At 41.6% G+C, this 15,134-nt stretch overlaps 1 protein-coding gene across 1 annotated transcript; it reads left to right on the top strand.

The window, feature by feature from the left end:
* Positions 1-2,289: 2,289 nt before the first annotated feature.
* LOC139535768 (succinate dehydrogenase [ubiquinone] iron-sulfur subunit, mitochondrial-like) lies at positions 2,290-14,573 on the top strand. The gene is made up of 8 exons (XM_071335548.1): positions 2,290-2,445; positions 9,852-9,985; positions 11,162-11,247; positions 11,628-11,764; positions 11,873-11,989; positions 12,123-12,226; positions 12,369-12,489; positions 12,605-14,573. Exons 1-8 carry the CDS (start codon positions 2,374-2,376, stop codon positions 12,683-12,685), a joined length of 852 nt encoding a protein of 283 aa, XP_071191649.1. The 5' UTR covers positions 2,290-2,373; the 3' UTR covers positions 12,686-14,573.
* Positions 14,574-15,134: the final 561 nt, after the last annotated feature.

Here is a 15,134-nt window from a genome sequence, read left to right as displayed (position 1 = left end):
TAGATCTTGCTAAACCCTAAATTGAGTCATCTCTCCGGGAGAAAGTGCATCATTTTTTTAGTAATATTTGTAATATTAGCAACAACATCAGAACACTGAATAAGTAGCCAAATGTTTTATTTACTAGACGATTTTCCACATTTTTTACAGGAAAACAGGCAAACACACAATCACACATATGTACATAGACACAAGGCATTACAAATGAAGGGCAAATATTCCCCCCCGTCAGTCAAACCTCTCCTATGAATACTATCATATTGAGTGATTACGTCAGCATCTCTCCAGCAGCCATGATTCAGAAAGGGACTAGAATAGTGGCAGGGCAGCACTGTGTTGGTCGTATTGCCAGTAAGGAAACTGGGTTATTGGATGTGTGGGCCCTTGCTGAGATCAGCAAATAGGTGGTATGGAGTCAATTGCAATTGCCTATGGAGGAGGTGGCTAGATCACTGTAGTGTGACGATGCGTGAGACGACACCAGGAGGCTCTTTGCTATCGCCTAACGTTGCACAGAATCCCTCCTGTTGCCTCGCCCTGACCAGCTTTGCAAGAGACAGGAATGACTTAGGCTCTGTGATGGCAAGGTCGCTCAGAACACTACTCTGTAAGAGGAGATAAGAGGAGGGATGGACACAAATCTTAGGAGAACCTAGGAAAGGGCGAGAGAGGATCTGAGTAACAACAGTAAGGACTAAGGAATGGGATGAGAGGGTTTTTACAGTTCAGTATATACAATCGTTTATAAACATTCACTTTGTACCATTCATCCATATTTGTTAATAATATTTACAATTTTCAGTGAATCCCCTCCAGCTAAGGTTTTTCTGTTCTACGATAAGTGTCTTCTGTGCTCTGATTACATGTGGTTGTGAGCTGGAGCAACATTGTAAATCAAACCCTGGGAACAAAAATGCCTTACAGAGCTGTACTGAAATATCACAAGCTGGAACCGAGAGATAGTGTGGTAAATAGGTTAAGACATATTGTAGGCCAGGGTTCTCCAACTGGTGGCCTGTGGGAGATTTTATTTGGTCCCCCAACTTTTATGAATTTTTTTAGTTGGACATGAAAGACTGAAAACACCAGCAAATCAGCTCCAAGTGATTTACATTTTTTAAATCTGTTCCAAAGTATTCCCATGTATGCACAACTATACATGAGATGCACTAACTGGACAAAAGTATGTGGCCACCCCTTCAAATTAGTGGATTCTGCTATTTCAGCCACACCCATTGCTGATAGGTGTATTAAATCGAGCACACAGCCATTCAATCTCCATAGACAAACATTGACAGTAGAATGGCCCGCACTAAAGAGCTCAGTAACTTTCAACGTCGCACCGTCTTAGGATGTCACCTTTCCAACAAATTTCTGCCCTGGTCAAATGTAAGTGCTGTTATTGAGAAGTGGAAACGTCTAGGAGCAAGTAGTAGGCCACACAAGCTCACAGACTGCGAGCCAGGCCTAATCGCCCAACATCTGTGCCTGACCTCACTAATGCTCGTGGCTGAAAGGAAGCAAGTCCCAGCAGCAATCTTCCAACATCTAGTGGAAAGCCTTCCCAGAAGAGTGGAGGTTTTCATAGCAGCAAAGGGGGGACCAACTCCATATGAATGCCCATGATTTTGAAATGAGATCTTTAATGACCAGGTGTCCACATACTAGTGTATATGTGATCATATACAAATGTAAACTAGATTTGAAATTATGTTTTAGTAAAATATTATATCTGTTTGGGCTTCTTGTAGTCAAGCTTCATAACTAACTATAACATTAATTGATGAGTTATCTGTAGTGTGAAACTGTCACTACGGTGAGTAAATGTTGCATACAAAGTAAATAATGTAATGTCAATTAAATAGAATAGCTAGCTAAATGGCTACAGTGCTAATTTACCCGTGCATTACTGAGAACTTCTTGAACATTCTAATATCTATCAGGCCCACGATTGCGGATACAACAAGATAAAGTCAAAAACACCACCTTTAACGATTTTTGCTACAATCCTGTCCTTTTCCCCTTTGCCAACCTCACTGGATTATATTATTTTAACAATATAGGACAGGAGACGACTGCTGTAATGTTGCTCTCAAAGAGTATCTGCCGAAAACGTCATTGACTACGCACGCGCGTAGTGGTCCCACATTTAATTGAGCAAAACATCAAGTAAAACTCTGTTAGTTTACTAACAACTGTTTTGCATAAACTGTACATGTGGAATATCATGTGCATAGTATGTGCAAATCTGCATAGTTTGGTAAAACCAGACGTTTTACACTGATCACAGATCAGTTTTTATTAAAGGAAATACCGCAGTGCATTCAGGGATAGCAGAAACCAGAGAGGTCAGAGAAACACAGATTGCGAAAGATGTCGGTCCATTGTCTATCGTCTTTGGGTCGCTGTAGCAATGTGGCATTCCGTTCTTCCAGTGGAATGGTGGTAAGGCTGTGTCCATTTGAACGATTGCCTAATAAATAAATGCGGGTTGTTGATCGTTTCGAACGACGTGCGCTTGGTTGTCAGCTAGCATACCCATAGACACTAATTGCTTTAGCAAAGATTTGTATAACTAACCCAAGATCGACCAGAGCCTGTTGTTTCCAATGGGAGCAAATTAATCATAGTGGGCAGAACAATCAAGGGGATGTGCAGAGCCAAGCACGAACTAGTGAAATCCTATTGGCGCGTTCAAGCATATTTCATTTAGGGAATGTGCAATAACTCAATTCGCCCTTGCACTCCTTCTAAACAACGCAATTTTGTGAAACTTTGGCAAAGGTTAGTCTACAAAATGCAGAACACTGTTTGTTACAGATTACAGTTTTGGAAGCAGAAAAGTGTGTAGATCAGCAGAATGTTGGCCAAAATCCATCTCACTCCATTTATCCCATTTAATTTCCTCTCATCACCATATTGGTAGTGAGTGTGAACGCCAACCGGATGCTTTACATTTATACATCCGGTAAAATATCTGGCACATCTGTGTCTCTTTTGACGATAATATCTTCTGATCTTGGATATTTTGTTAAGAGCCCTGACGCTTACTCTAAACATGAACATCCATCGCTTTCCGTATGTTTTTGGAATTATAAGGAATGTATCTTTCATATCGGCGAGGGAAAAAAATGTTCAATTACTGCACACCTTTTTATAGGGTTAGGGTTCCCACAAGGCCATATTTCCATGTTACAGCGCTTGTTTACGGAAAACAGACGGAAGACGGACTACCTGTGCTAATTAACATAAACTCACCCCATTCCGTACAAATGTGCGCAACCGCAACATTCAGACGAGGCTACAAAGAAAACTAATGGGACTGTGTTGACTTCAAAATCGGGGGTGTGAACTAGGTTTCTATTCAAGCGTTGATCGACATGGTAATGCCTCTATAGTATTGGAGAAAAGTTGAAAAAACGGACCCTCCGTTACATCGTGACTTGTCATGTCGTGAGTACAGCAAGCATAAAGCAACTATTTCTACCTTACAATCTCTCTCCACAGGTGTAGCACTTCTCTCATCGTTTATAAACAAGAAATGGACAGTGACAAATGGACAGTGACGGGCTAAGGGGGGATACCTAGTCATTTTTTTGCATCATCATTGCATGCGATCATCATTCTCAAAGCAGCTGTTTACTTCTAAGATCACTTTAGCACCGCCCTAAAAACTCGATTCAAATTCGACACTTTCCTTCAAATAGGTATGTAATGACACATTATATAAACTCTTTATAGTGTTTTATTTACATTTTAGAGGCGATAAGTTGGACAGATTGAGTGAAAAAAAGCAATTTTTCCCACACAACATCTCTCCTTCTCACTATCACTCATTAGTTTCGCTTCCCCACCCGCCATTTTTAAAAAGACCTGACGGGGCTCATTGCCTGCTTGAATTATGCAGAAACGGGCAGCGTTTTTGTCATGTAATTGATTCTGTTGGAAAGGGGAGAAATTGTGCTTTACAGTGGTATTGACATTACAGTTGATCTGGAAGTATTACGTTTTTGGGGCGCTAAAATAAGGGCAATTGTACGGACCAAGGCGATGTACGAGTTTACATTAGCTATTTGTGTCTCCTAACACTTATGTGTAAATGGAAGGTACGCCACAATCGTGTTGTCACTGAAAAATACTATGGTTGCAACTGTTAGTGTACAGTACTTGTATATTTTCAATTTGTTAACTTATTTGTGATATTAAAGTAGAGGGATTTATGTTTCTAGAACTGTAATATTACAGCAAATGAGAATCGATTCACATTTAAATTGAGTATTTGGCTGTTTTGGCTTCTTCTGTGGAATTTATATGGCGGTTGGCAACCAACTTTAAGGTGCATTACCGCCTCCAACTGGACTGGAGTGTGAACCAGAGACGGAACTGAGGGAAGGTCTGAATCCTACCCATTATTCTCTAAGTCTAAGGAAATAAAATGCATAATTAAATACTACATCCCCTGAAGATGAACCCCAGCAGTTAACTTAATATTGGCTCTTCAACCACATTACTCCTTAAATCGAATAACAATCTCTTTCCCTCCCATATTGCTGGCACTGTCTCTTCCTGACAATGATCACACTTCCCAGTCAGATGTTTTCCTACCAATTTCAATGTACTTTTGAGCCTTGTGATTACCCTTTCCTCCCTTCTCACCTCGACCTGAGGACCTCCCTGCATCTTATGCTGGTGTCTTCCCTTTCACTCCCTGTTCCACAAATCTTTCCATTTGTCTTTAACCACTTTTTTTTATCAACTCCTTGGGTTCTGCTTTACTGATTGACAATTCCATCTCAACATTAGGATGTTTAAGAGCCTGCTTGGTGTTCACATCCACCTCGTCTTTCCCCTCTACTCCCACATGAGCTGGTACCCAGAGGAACATCACAAGTAACTCCATCTTTCTCACCCTAGTCAAGCACGACAAAACCTCATATGATACAGTCTGCTCCGAGACACAAATTAATTTAAGCTCATCAGTGCTGCACTGGATTCAGAGAAGATGACTACCCTGTTTATCCTCAAATCCTCCACCCACTCTGCAGCCAAAAGTATGGCCAGCAACTCCATTGTGTAAACATATAAATTATCCATTGCTCTTTTTGTCACTGCCACCGTAAACTCAGGAACACTAAAAGCTATACCTGTCCTCCCTAGGTACTAATGTTCATTGTCAGTGCTGTCATTTGAGTATTTAATTAGCTACCTTTCATCAGTGTTTCTAGGCACATTACTTAGTAGTTGTTAGCTTATATTACATTACCTAGCTAGTAAAGTAAACAATAGAGTAAAAAAATACAAATACTTATTGTCACACACACTGGACAGTTTCAGTGTAATGTGTTAGAATGTTGTTTGATCATGATTAATCTGCTTGTCAATACTTCATATAGAGGTTTTGTTCACAAGTTTAAAATTAAGTAAATATGGGCTGGATAAGTAGTGTACGGTTATGTGTTTTTGTAATGTGACCTTTAGGGGGACTGGTATGGCAATGCCACAAAATACACTATGCCACCTTTCCAACTAATTTCTGCCCTGTTAGAGCTGCCCTGGTCAACTGTAAGTGCTGTTATTTTGAAGTGGAAACGTCTAGCCTCCAGTCTTCTGGGATGGCTTTCCACTAGATGTTGGAACATTCCTGCGAGGACTTGCTTCCATTTGGCAACAAGAGCATTAGTGAGGTCGGGTACTGATGTTGGGCGATTAGGCCTGGCTCGCAGTCTGTGTTCTAATTCATCGCAAAGGTGTTCGATGGGTTTGAGGTCAGGGCCCTGTGTAGGCCAGTCAAGTTCTTCCACACCGATCTTGACAAACCATTACTGTATGGAACTAAGGGGCCTAGCACGAAACATGAAAAACAGCCCCAGACCATTATTCCTCCTCCACCAAACGTTACAGTTGGCACTATGCATTCAGGCAGGTAGTGTTCTCCTGGCATCCGCCAAACCCAGATTAATCCGTCAGACTGCCAGATGTTGAAGTGGGATTCATCACTCCAGAGAACGTGTTTAGACTGCTCCAGAGTCCAATGGTGGTGAGCTTTACACTACGCTTAGCATTGCACATGGTGATCTTAGGCTTGTGTGTGGCTGCTTGGCCATGGAAACTAATTTCATGAAGTTCCAGATGAACAGTTCTTGTGCTGATGTTGCTTCCGGAGGAAGTTTGGAGCTTGGCAGTGAGTGTTGCAACCGAGGACAGGCGTTTTAATTTAAATATTTTTTATGCGCTTCAGCACTCGCTGGTCTGTTTTGTGAGCTTGTGTGGCCTACAACGTCGCGGCTGAGCCGTTGTTGCTCCTAGAGGTTTCCACTACACAATAACCACACTTACAGTTGACCAGGGCAGCTCTAGCAGGGCAGACATGTTACGAACTGACTTGTTGGAAAGGTGCAATGTTGAAAGTCATTGAGCTCTTCAGTACAGGCCATTCTACTGCCAATGTTTGTCTATGGAGATTGCATGGTTATGTGCTATCAATTTTTATACACCTCAGCAACGGGTTTGGTTGAAATGGCCAAATAGACAAATTTGAAGTTTTTCCACATACTTTTGGTCATGTAATGTAGGTCTGAATGGAGTTACAGACCTTGCTCCACCAGGTATATTTCTTCTGATCTAGGATCAGCTTATCCTTCCCCTGTCTAGCTGGGAATTCTCAACTCCACCACCTTCAGTGGTGATGAGGTTTGGCGGAGTAGTGTGCCTCCGACTATATCGAGTCAGTGGTAGTCGATACTTCAAAAAATATCCCTTCTTTAATGTGCACCACATTGTACCTATGTTTGTCCTCTGTAAAGATGTTTTCTTTTGGTGCTGCAATCTGTCGTTTTTTATAAAAATGTAATTCTATGTGACCTCTGCCAAATTGCGCAACGTAATCCACTGTTTTCCAATGGTGTATGAAATTAGTGACTTCAAACATGCACTACCACTAGATACTTCTATAAATGTCAATTATTTAACGCTTACTGTGTACCTGTGCTTGTCCTGATTTGTTATAGAGTTGGAATCTATAGATTTTATTGAAAAAATTCACTCTGTTTCCCCTGCCAAAATGAAAAAAATGTCCCGTGCTATGACAGGGTTGCTCCTTCTCCGTTTATCAAACAACGGCTCACTTGGCAGAGGTCGCAGTTTGCTGCACGCACAAAACAAGTATTAGAGAGCAGGGATCTTGATCTATGACTCGGGAGGGGATTGATTGTTTCTGCTGTAACCAAGAAGCTTGATCTTGCAAGCTAGACACTTAGTGAGCAAGTTAGCAAACCAAATGCATAGCTGGAGCCCTGTGCTTGAGTGAAATTATTTGACCTTAGTGAAACTAGTGGTGATTTTAGCATTTAAATCTTGGTGGGGCAAAAAAAATAAAAAGTGGGATGCATGCCAGCAAAGCCACTACAAAACACAATACATTAATTTCCCTATAACGGTGACAAACGGTGCCCACAAACTGTTAGGGCCTACATAAAGCTGTCCCAACAACAGTCCCAACACCTTACCACTGCTACACCTGGCTATCAGCGGAGCCTTGTCTGGCAGCGAAACAGTTCATTCAGCCTCAATTACTGCCTTTACTGGCTGACTTGCTTAAACAAATGTGGTTTCTAATGACAATTGAGATGTACAAACTATGGCATAAGGGGACGACGAGCGAATAAGAGGCCATCTGTAATTTCGATTAAGACGAGCGAGCTAGGATGGATGTAGTCAATATAACTATTTGTTTAGCACTTTTGAAATGAACAGCGACAGAATTCAGAACATAGGCCGTTCTTAGTGTTCTCCCTGTACATCAAGTTAGAACCGTAGGATAAATTAAAGGGGGCATATAAGCAGACAATGAAAGCTCTCACAATATTCGATTATTACATTTCTCTAAAACAGGTTATACTGTAGGCTACATGTGCACCACCAAGTCAGTACAGTAGGCGAAATTAAGAGGGGTTAATAGACCAAATTATTAGGGTGAGGCACATGGGCTACTAACATCTTACTACACAACATACACTTAATATTATTTCTTATCTACAGTATAAATATTTCCATAGCATATTACATCATTTGTGCTGCAGCATGCAATACATTTTTGGACTCACCTTTGTTGTCCTGTGCTCACTTGAACAGGAAAGGGGCGCGGTGGTCCTTCGTGGGCAAATTTTGTCATGAAAGTCTGGCATTCTCTGGATTTATGGTGCTTTCAAAACAACTGGGAACTCGGGGGGGAAAAACAAGGTTGAATCATGATGACGTCATTGATCTTCAGATCGTTGCTCTAGAAAGAGGATGGATTTACAATTCCGCGTTGGATGACAGTTCAAAACGTATTTTCCCAGTTGGAGCTCGTTTATTCCTGACTTCCCAGTTGTCTTTAACTCACTGAAGTCAAGTTTTTGCAGTTCCGAGTTAAGTTGTTTTGAGCGCGGCACAAATCATGCTTCATTAACAACATGGCCAATGTTGAATGTTTATTATTTTAAACTTGGAAAAGAGCCCCTTAATCCCAGATTTGGGACCACACAACCACTCCACTGAATAGCAGGCTAGTGATTGCTTTGCAACGCTTGCAGTTAGCCACTGTCACTGATTCCTTCCAAACCACTCAATATTGAATTTGCGATTTCCAACTTGTTGTGTAATGTTTGTGGCCGATGAGCACCGCTATGTTTTAGCTATAATTACATTGTTTGCAAACTGTTATGTGACATGTATTAATGCTAAAATAACATGCAAAACAGGCAAGCCCCCCACTAAAAATGCCCTGAATGATGGGTCACCACTGAGTGACATTTATAGTGATAAGATATTTAGCTGGCAAACAGTAGTGAACTTCAAGTTTATATATATTTTTTAGTAGTGAACTTCAAGTTTATATATATTTTTTAATTGCTTCATGACGATCCACTCGAGCAGCACAAGAGGAGGAAATAGAAGGAACTTCAGACCATGGGAGGCGGTGCTTCACCCTAAAACAATGGACAATGATTTCTTGATTATTTTGAAGTTCCTTCTATTTCCTCCTCTTGTGCTGCTCGAGTGGATCGTCATGAAGCAATTAAAAAATATATATAAACGGTATTGAGAAACAAACCATGGGTATTTCAAAATACCCCAGTATAGGTTATATACCAGGGCTCATCAACTAGATTTAGCCATGGGCTGAAGATCTTTTCTTTAGCATATAATCAGGGGGCCGGAACATAATTACAAATAATTTGTAGACTGCAAAAAGCCCAAACAGATATATTTAACTAAACATAATAATTTCAAACCCTGTTTACATTTGTATATGATCAGAGTATACAAAACATTAAGAACACCTGCTCTTTCCATGACAGACAGACCAGGTGAAAGTTGTGACATCAATAAGGGATAATCTGTTAGAGCCACTTCAATCATGTAGATGAAGGGGAGGAGAGAGGTTAAAGAAGGATTTGTTGAGCATTAAAAGCCCAGCAGGTTGCAGTTCTTGACACAAACTGGTGCGCCTGGCGCCTACTACCATACCCTGTTCAAAGGCATTTAACTTTTTTGTCTTGCCCATTCATCCTCTGAATGGCACATATACACATGTCTCAAGGCTTAAAAATCCTTCTTGAACCTGTTTCCTCCCCTTCATCTACAGTGATTGAAGTGGATTTAACAAGTGACATCAATAAAGGATCATAGCTTTCTCCTGGTCGAGCAGGTGTTCTTAATGTTGTGTATACACTCGACACTGCCAATACACATTCTTCTACCAGGAGCATTGAGTCGTCATTCATGAAGAAGTTCTATCCCACAGCTTGTAATGTGGTTCATGACAGACAGGCTAAGCTGTCCTCATTCTCTCTCCTCTGTTACTTCAGGCGGTTCGGTACGCCCAGACAGCGGCGGCCACAGCACCCCAGCCCAGAGTCAAGAAGTTCCAAGTGTACCGCTGGGACCCAGACACGGTGGGGGACAAGCCCCGCATGCAGACCTTTGAGATTGATCTCAACACGTGAGTACAGCCCGCCTTATCAGTTGAACACTTCCATTTGGTTATTGGAACAGGCACTTTGTAATTTATCACAGTTTCAGATCTTGTTAGTACAGACCTCCCCTTGTGTTTGGTGGTGATGGAGTACTCCTTGTATATAGACCCGTTATTGTTATTTTACTGTGCTATTTCCTTTTATACATTTTTTTTTACTCAGTGTGATTGGGGAAGGGCTTGTAAGTAAGCATTTCAAGGTAAAGTATACACCTGTTGTATTTGGCGCATGTGACAAATAAAATTGGATTTGTTCGAGAGGTAATCATGAGCACCCTTCATATGGAATTAAGGAGGATAACCCTGATACTTTGGACAGGTTCCCAGGTTCCCTTCCTGTTCTTTCTCCATCTGTCCAATCCTGTTGGCTCAGTTCTGACAATGAGGCATTGTGACAAAAATACCCTGGAGTACGATCATAGTATGGATTTGTATAGTATACTGAACAAAAAATATAAATGCAACATGTTAAGTCTTTGTCCCATGTTTCATAAGCTGAAATAAAAGATCCAAGAAATTGTCCATACGCACAAAAAGCTTATTTCTCTAAATGTTTTTGCACTAATTTGTTTACATCCCTGATAGTGAGCATTTGCCAAGATAATCAGGTGTGGCATATCAAGAAGCTGATTAAACAGCATAATCATTACACAGGTGCACCTTGTGCTGGGGACAATAAAAGGCCACTCTAAAATGTGCAGTTTTGTCACACAACACAATACCACAGATATCTCAAGTTTTGAGTGAGTGTGCAATTGGCATGCCATCTGGAGGGATTTCCACAAGAGCTGTTGCCAGATAATTGAATCTTCATGTCTATACCATAAGCCACCTCCAACGTCGTTTTAGAGAATTTGGCAGTACGTCCAAACGGCCTCACAACCGCAGACGACGTATAACCACGACCTCCACTTCCGACTTCTTCACCTGTGGGATCGTCTGAGGGGGTGCTTAGCTGTATTTCTGTCTGTAATAAAGGCCTTTTGTGGGGAAAAACAAATTCTGGTTGGCTGGGCTTTGCTCCCAAGTGGGTGGGTCTATTTTTGTTCAGTATATAGGTGTCAATCCTGTTCTCATACATATTCAGTGTACAGATGTGGTTCTTAACAATAATTGGACTGTCTGCTTCCCTCCTTTCCACAGCTGTGGCCCCATGGTATTGGACGCCCTCATCAAGATAAAGAATGAGATGGACGGCACTCTGACCTTCCGTCGCTCCTGCAGAGAGGGTCAGTGTGTGGAGGGAAGTAGGGTTATTTTGGGGATAGTGATGAATAGAGGAAATGGTTGAGATGATTCCAGTGGTGAATCACTAATGTTCTTTGGGGAGTGAGAGAAGAGCTGGGATTAGTTTTCTTAAATGTTGGTTTACTGTGTTTTTGTTACGTTAGGGATTTAGATGTCGTCAAGGTTGGAAAGTGTGTCCAGGATGGAATTATCTTAGAACAGGTTGTCCAGGGGTGATACCAGATCAGCTAGGTTTATTCTAGTGACTCACTATCCTCCAATGGATATGCCCCAGTCAAGGAAAAATAACACGGATCTGTTCCTTTTGCAACTTCATATAATGTGAGTAAGGCAGTGTTTGTATGCGTTTGCTATGGTCCAGGTATCTGTGGATCCTGTGCAATGAACATCAATGGAGGCAACACACTGGCCTGTCTGAACAAGATTGACACCAACACCAGCAAGGCTACCAAGATCTACCCTCTGCCACACATGTATGTGGTCAAAGATCTGGTCCCTGTGAGTATCATCATTCCATACAAGCTTGTCACACACTGGCTGTATTATTTTAATTGTCAATCCCACATTAAAATTTGAGTGAGTTTGATGGCGTTCTTTTGGTTGCAGGACATGAGTAATTTCTATGCTCAGTACAAGTCGATCGAGCCCTACCTGAAGAAGAAGGATGAGACAAATGAGGGAAAGGAACAGTACCATCAGACTGTGGAGGACAGACAAAAACTGGTACACCCAAATTACTTCTGATTCATTGACAATGAGCAGAATTTAGATGGTTGAACAGAGTGCTGCAACTGTGTCCATTTTGTCAAAATGTCTTCTGTGCTCTCTTTCTTACTGTCCTGTCTCTCCCTGTCAGGACGGGCTGTATGAATGTATCCTGTGTGCGTGCTGCAGCACCAGCTGCCCCAGCTACTGGTGGAATGGAGACAAGTACCTGGGACCTGCTGTCCTTATGCAGGCCTGTGCTTTTGTGTATGAGTTTAGACTCGTCTGACTAGTTTGATTCAGAGTTGTTATATTTTGATCAACGGGACACTGATGAGTGAATGTGCGTATGCACCTTGGACTGTTTGTGAGCTCACATGTCTGTCCTTCTCCAGGCCTACCGTTGGATGATCGACTCGAGAGACGAGTTCACAGAGGAGCGTCTCTCCAAGCTGCAGGATCCTTTCTCTCTCTACCGCTGTCACACCATCATGAACTGCACTAAGACCTGCCCCAAGGTAACCTCGGTCTAATAAACATTACTCCTCCCTTCTAAGGGTAAACTTCACTGCTCACTAGCACTCACTTCTACTTTCTCATTGTTGTCAAATTCATCACCTCCTACTCTTACAGGGCCTGAACCCAGGGAAGGCGATTGCAGAGATTAAGAAGATGATGGCCACTTACAAGGAGAAGAAATCAGCTGTTGCTTGAACTCTGGGGTCATGACCCTTGACCCCTCCCCCTTAAATTAATCTACAATTAAGATGCCCTACCAGTGAGGTCTGCTGGGCTTGCACACCTGTGAACTACACCAACTCCACACTCCAGCACTACATTGGGCTCCAAGGGAACGGTTGGGAGGGAGAGATGTGGGACATGACCTGCTAACTTCACTAGAATGATGGTGCTTTCCTTGGTTCATTCCCATTGTTTGGTCTGGTGTGGGTGGGTTTGAGTTCAGAGGGTGATGGATTCACACACAAGAAATATGTATGTGATCCCTTGCTCGTCCATCATAACTATATACAGTTGAAGTCGGAAGTTAACATACACCTTAGTCAAATACATTTAAACTCAGTTTTTCACAATTCCTGACATTTAATCCTAGTAAAAATTCCCTGTCTTAGGTCAGTTAGGATCACCACTTTATTTTAAGAATGTGAAATGTTAGAATAATAGTAGTGATTTATTTCAGCTTTTATGTCTTTCATCACATTCCCAGTGGGTCAGAAGTTTACATACACTCAATTAGTATTTGGTAGCATTGCCTTTAAATTGTTTAATTTGGGTCAAACATTTCAGGTAGCCTTCATCAAGCTTCCCACAATACATTGGGTGAATTTTGGCCCATTCCTCCTGACAGAGCTGGTGTAACTGAGTCAGGTTTGTAGGCCTTGCTCGCACACGCTTTTCCAGTTCTGCCCACAAATTTTCTATAGGATTGAGGTCAGGGCTTTGTGATGGCCACTACAATACCTTGACTTTGTTGTCCTTAAGCCATTTTACCACAACTTTGGAAGTATGTTGGGGTCATTGTCCATTTGGAAGACCCATTTGCGACCGAGCTTTAACTTCTTGACTGATGTCTTGAGATGTTGCTTAAATATATCCACACAACTTTCCTACCTCATGATGCCATCTATTTTGTGAAGTGCACCAGTCCCTCCTGCAGCAAAGCACCCCCACAACATGATGCTGCCACCCCCGTGCTTCACGTTTGGGATCAAAAAGTACGATCTTTGTTCCCATGTGCAGTTGCAAACCATAGTCTGTCTTTTTTATGCTGTTTTGGAGCAGTGGCTTCTTCCTTGCTGTGCGGCCTTTGAGGTTATGTCGATATAGGATGTGTTACTGTGGATATAGATACTTTTGTACCTGTTTCCTCCATCATCTTCACAAGGTCATTTGCTGTTGTTCTGGGATTGATTTGCACTTTTCGAACCAAAGTACGTTCATCTCTAGGAAACAGAACGCGTCTCCTTCCTGAGCGGTATGACGGCTGCGTGGTCCCATGGTGTTTATACTTCCGTACTACTGTTTGTACAGATTAACGTGGTGACTTCAGGCATTTGGAAATTGCTCCCAAGGATGTTCCAGACTTGTGGAGGTCTACAATAAATAAATAAAAAATTCTTGGCTCGTTTCTTTTGATTTTCCCATGATGTCAAGCAAAGAGGCACTGAGTTTGAAGGTAGGCCTTGAAATACATCCACAGGTACACCTCCAATTGACTCAAATGATGTCAATTAGCCAATCAGAAACTTCTAAAGCCATGACATAATTTTCTGGAATTTTCCAAGCTGTTTAAAGGCACAGTCAATTTAGTGTATGACTGACCCACTGGAATTGTGATTTAAGTGAAATAATCTGTCTGTAAACAATTGTTGGAAAAATTACTTGTCATGCACAAAGTAGATGTCCGAACTGACTTGCTTTAACTATAGTTTGTTAACAAGACATTTGTGGAGTGGTTGAAAAACGAGTTTAATTGACTCCAACCTAAGTGTATATAAACTTCCGACTTCAACTGTGTGTATATATAAATATATATAACGGGAGTCTTTGTTTTAATGTGTAATAAATATAATGCTTTAATGCCTGCTGTTGTATCCCTGGTTATTATGCCTGCTTGTGATCAAACGTGCTGTCTGTCCTATACTATTTTGTTAAAAGTAATTTTTAACATCACATTAATTGTGGAGTGCTGAAGAATCATGTACAGCATTAAAATGTTGATGGGTTTTAAGATCAGCTCAACACAACAATAAAGCCCTGCTTTGCTTATTAAACTTTGCATGATCTGGTTGTCAGTCCTGCAGTTTGTATTTAGCTTTTTAAAGGTGATCTCTGCAAAATTACGTTGCCATGGGCAGCACCAGAGATATTGAGATGAGCGAGATGCAACACTTTGCTGTCACACAGTACTGCACATGTGCACGGGTTCGATTTACGCTGTATACAGCGTGGTAACCAGGGAACCAAAACAGTGGAGCATTCGTGCTTCATCGCTTTTAGTTGTTGCAGAAATTGAACAACTAGGCTTGTGCACGGTGTCATACACGTATGTGGAATTTCAATCCATGTCCTCTAGGTGTCAGCCTTTCACAGACTAATCCTGGAGTCGAGAGACATGCACACTCGTAGTGAAAAGGGAGAACAA

The sequence above is a fragment of the Salvelinus alpinus genome, chromosome 12, assembly GCF_045679555.1.
Source record: "Salvelinus alpinus chromosome 12, SLU_Salpinus.1, whole genome shotgun sequence".
Taxonomy (NCBI): Eukaryota; Metazoa; Chordata; class Actinopteri; order Salmoniformes; family Salmonidae; genus Salvelinus; species Salvelinus alpinus.
Note: the sequence above shows the minus strand (reverse complement) of the source record. Positions and strands in the feature narration are given on the sequence as shown.

Bases quoted from the DNA above. Each gene is read 5' to 3' on its own strand.
- LOC139535768 (XM_071335548.1), top strand. From the start codon at position 2,374: ATGTCGGTCCATTGTCTATCGTCTTTGGGTCGCTGTAGCAATGTGGCA. The intron at 11,248-11,627 runs GTCAGTGTGTGG...GCTATGGTCCAG, and splicing joins CCGTCGCTCCTGCAGAGAGG to GTATCTGTGGATCCTGTGCA. The intron at 11,765-11,872 runs GTGAGTATCATC...TTTTGGTTGCAG, and splicing joins TGGTCAAAGATCTGGTCCCT to GACATGAGTAATTTCTATGC.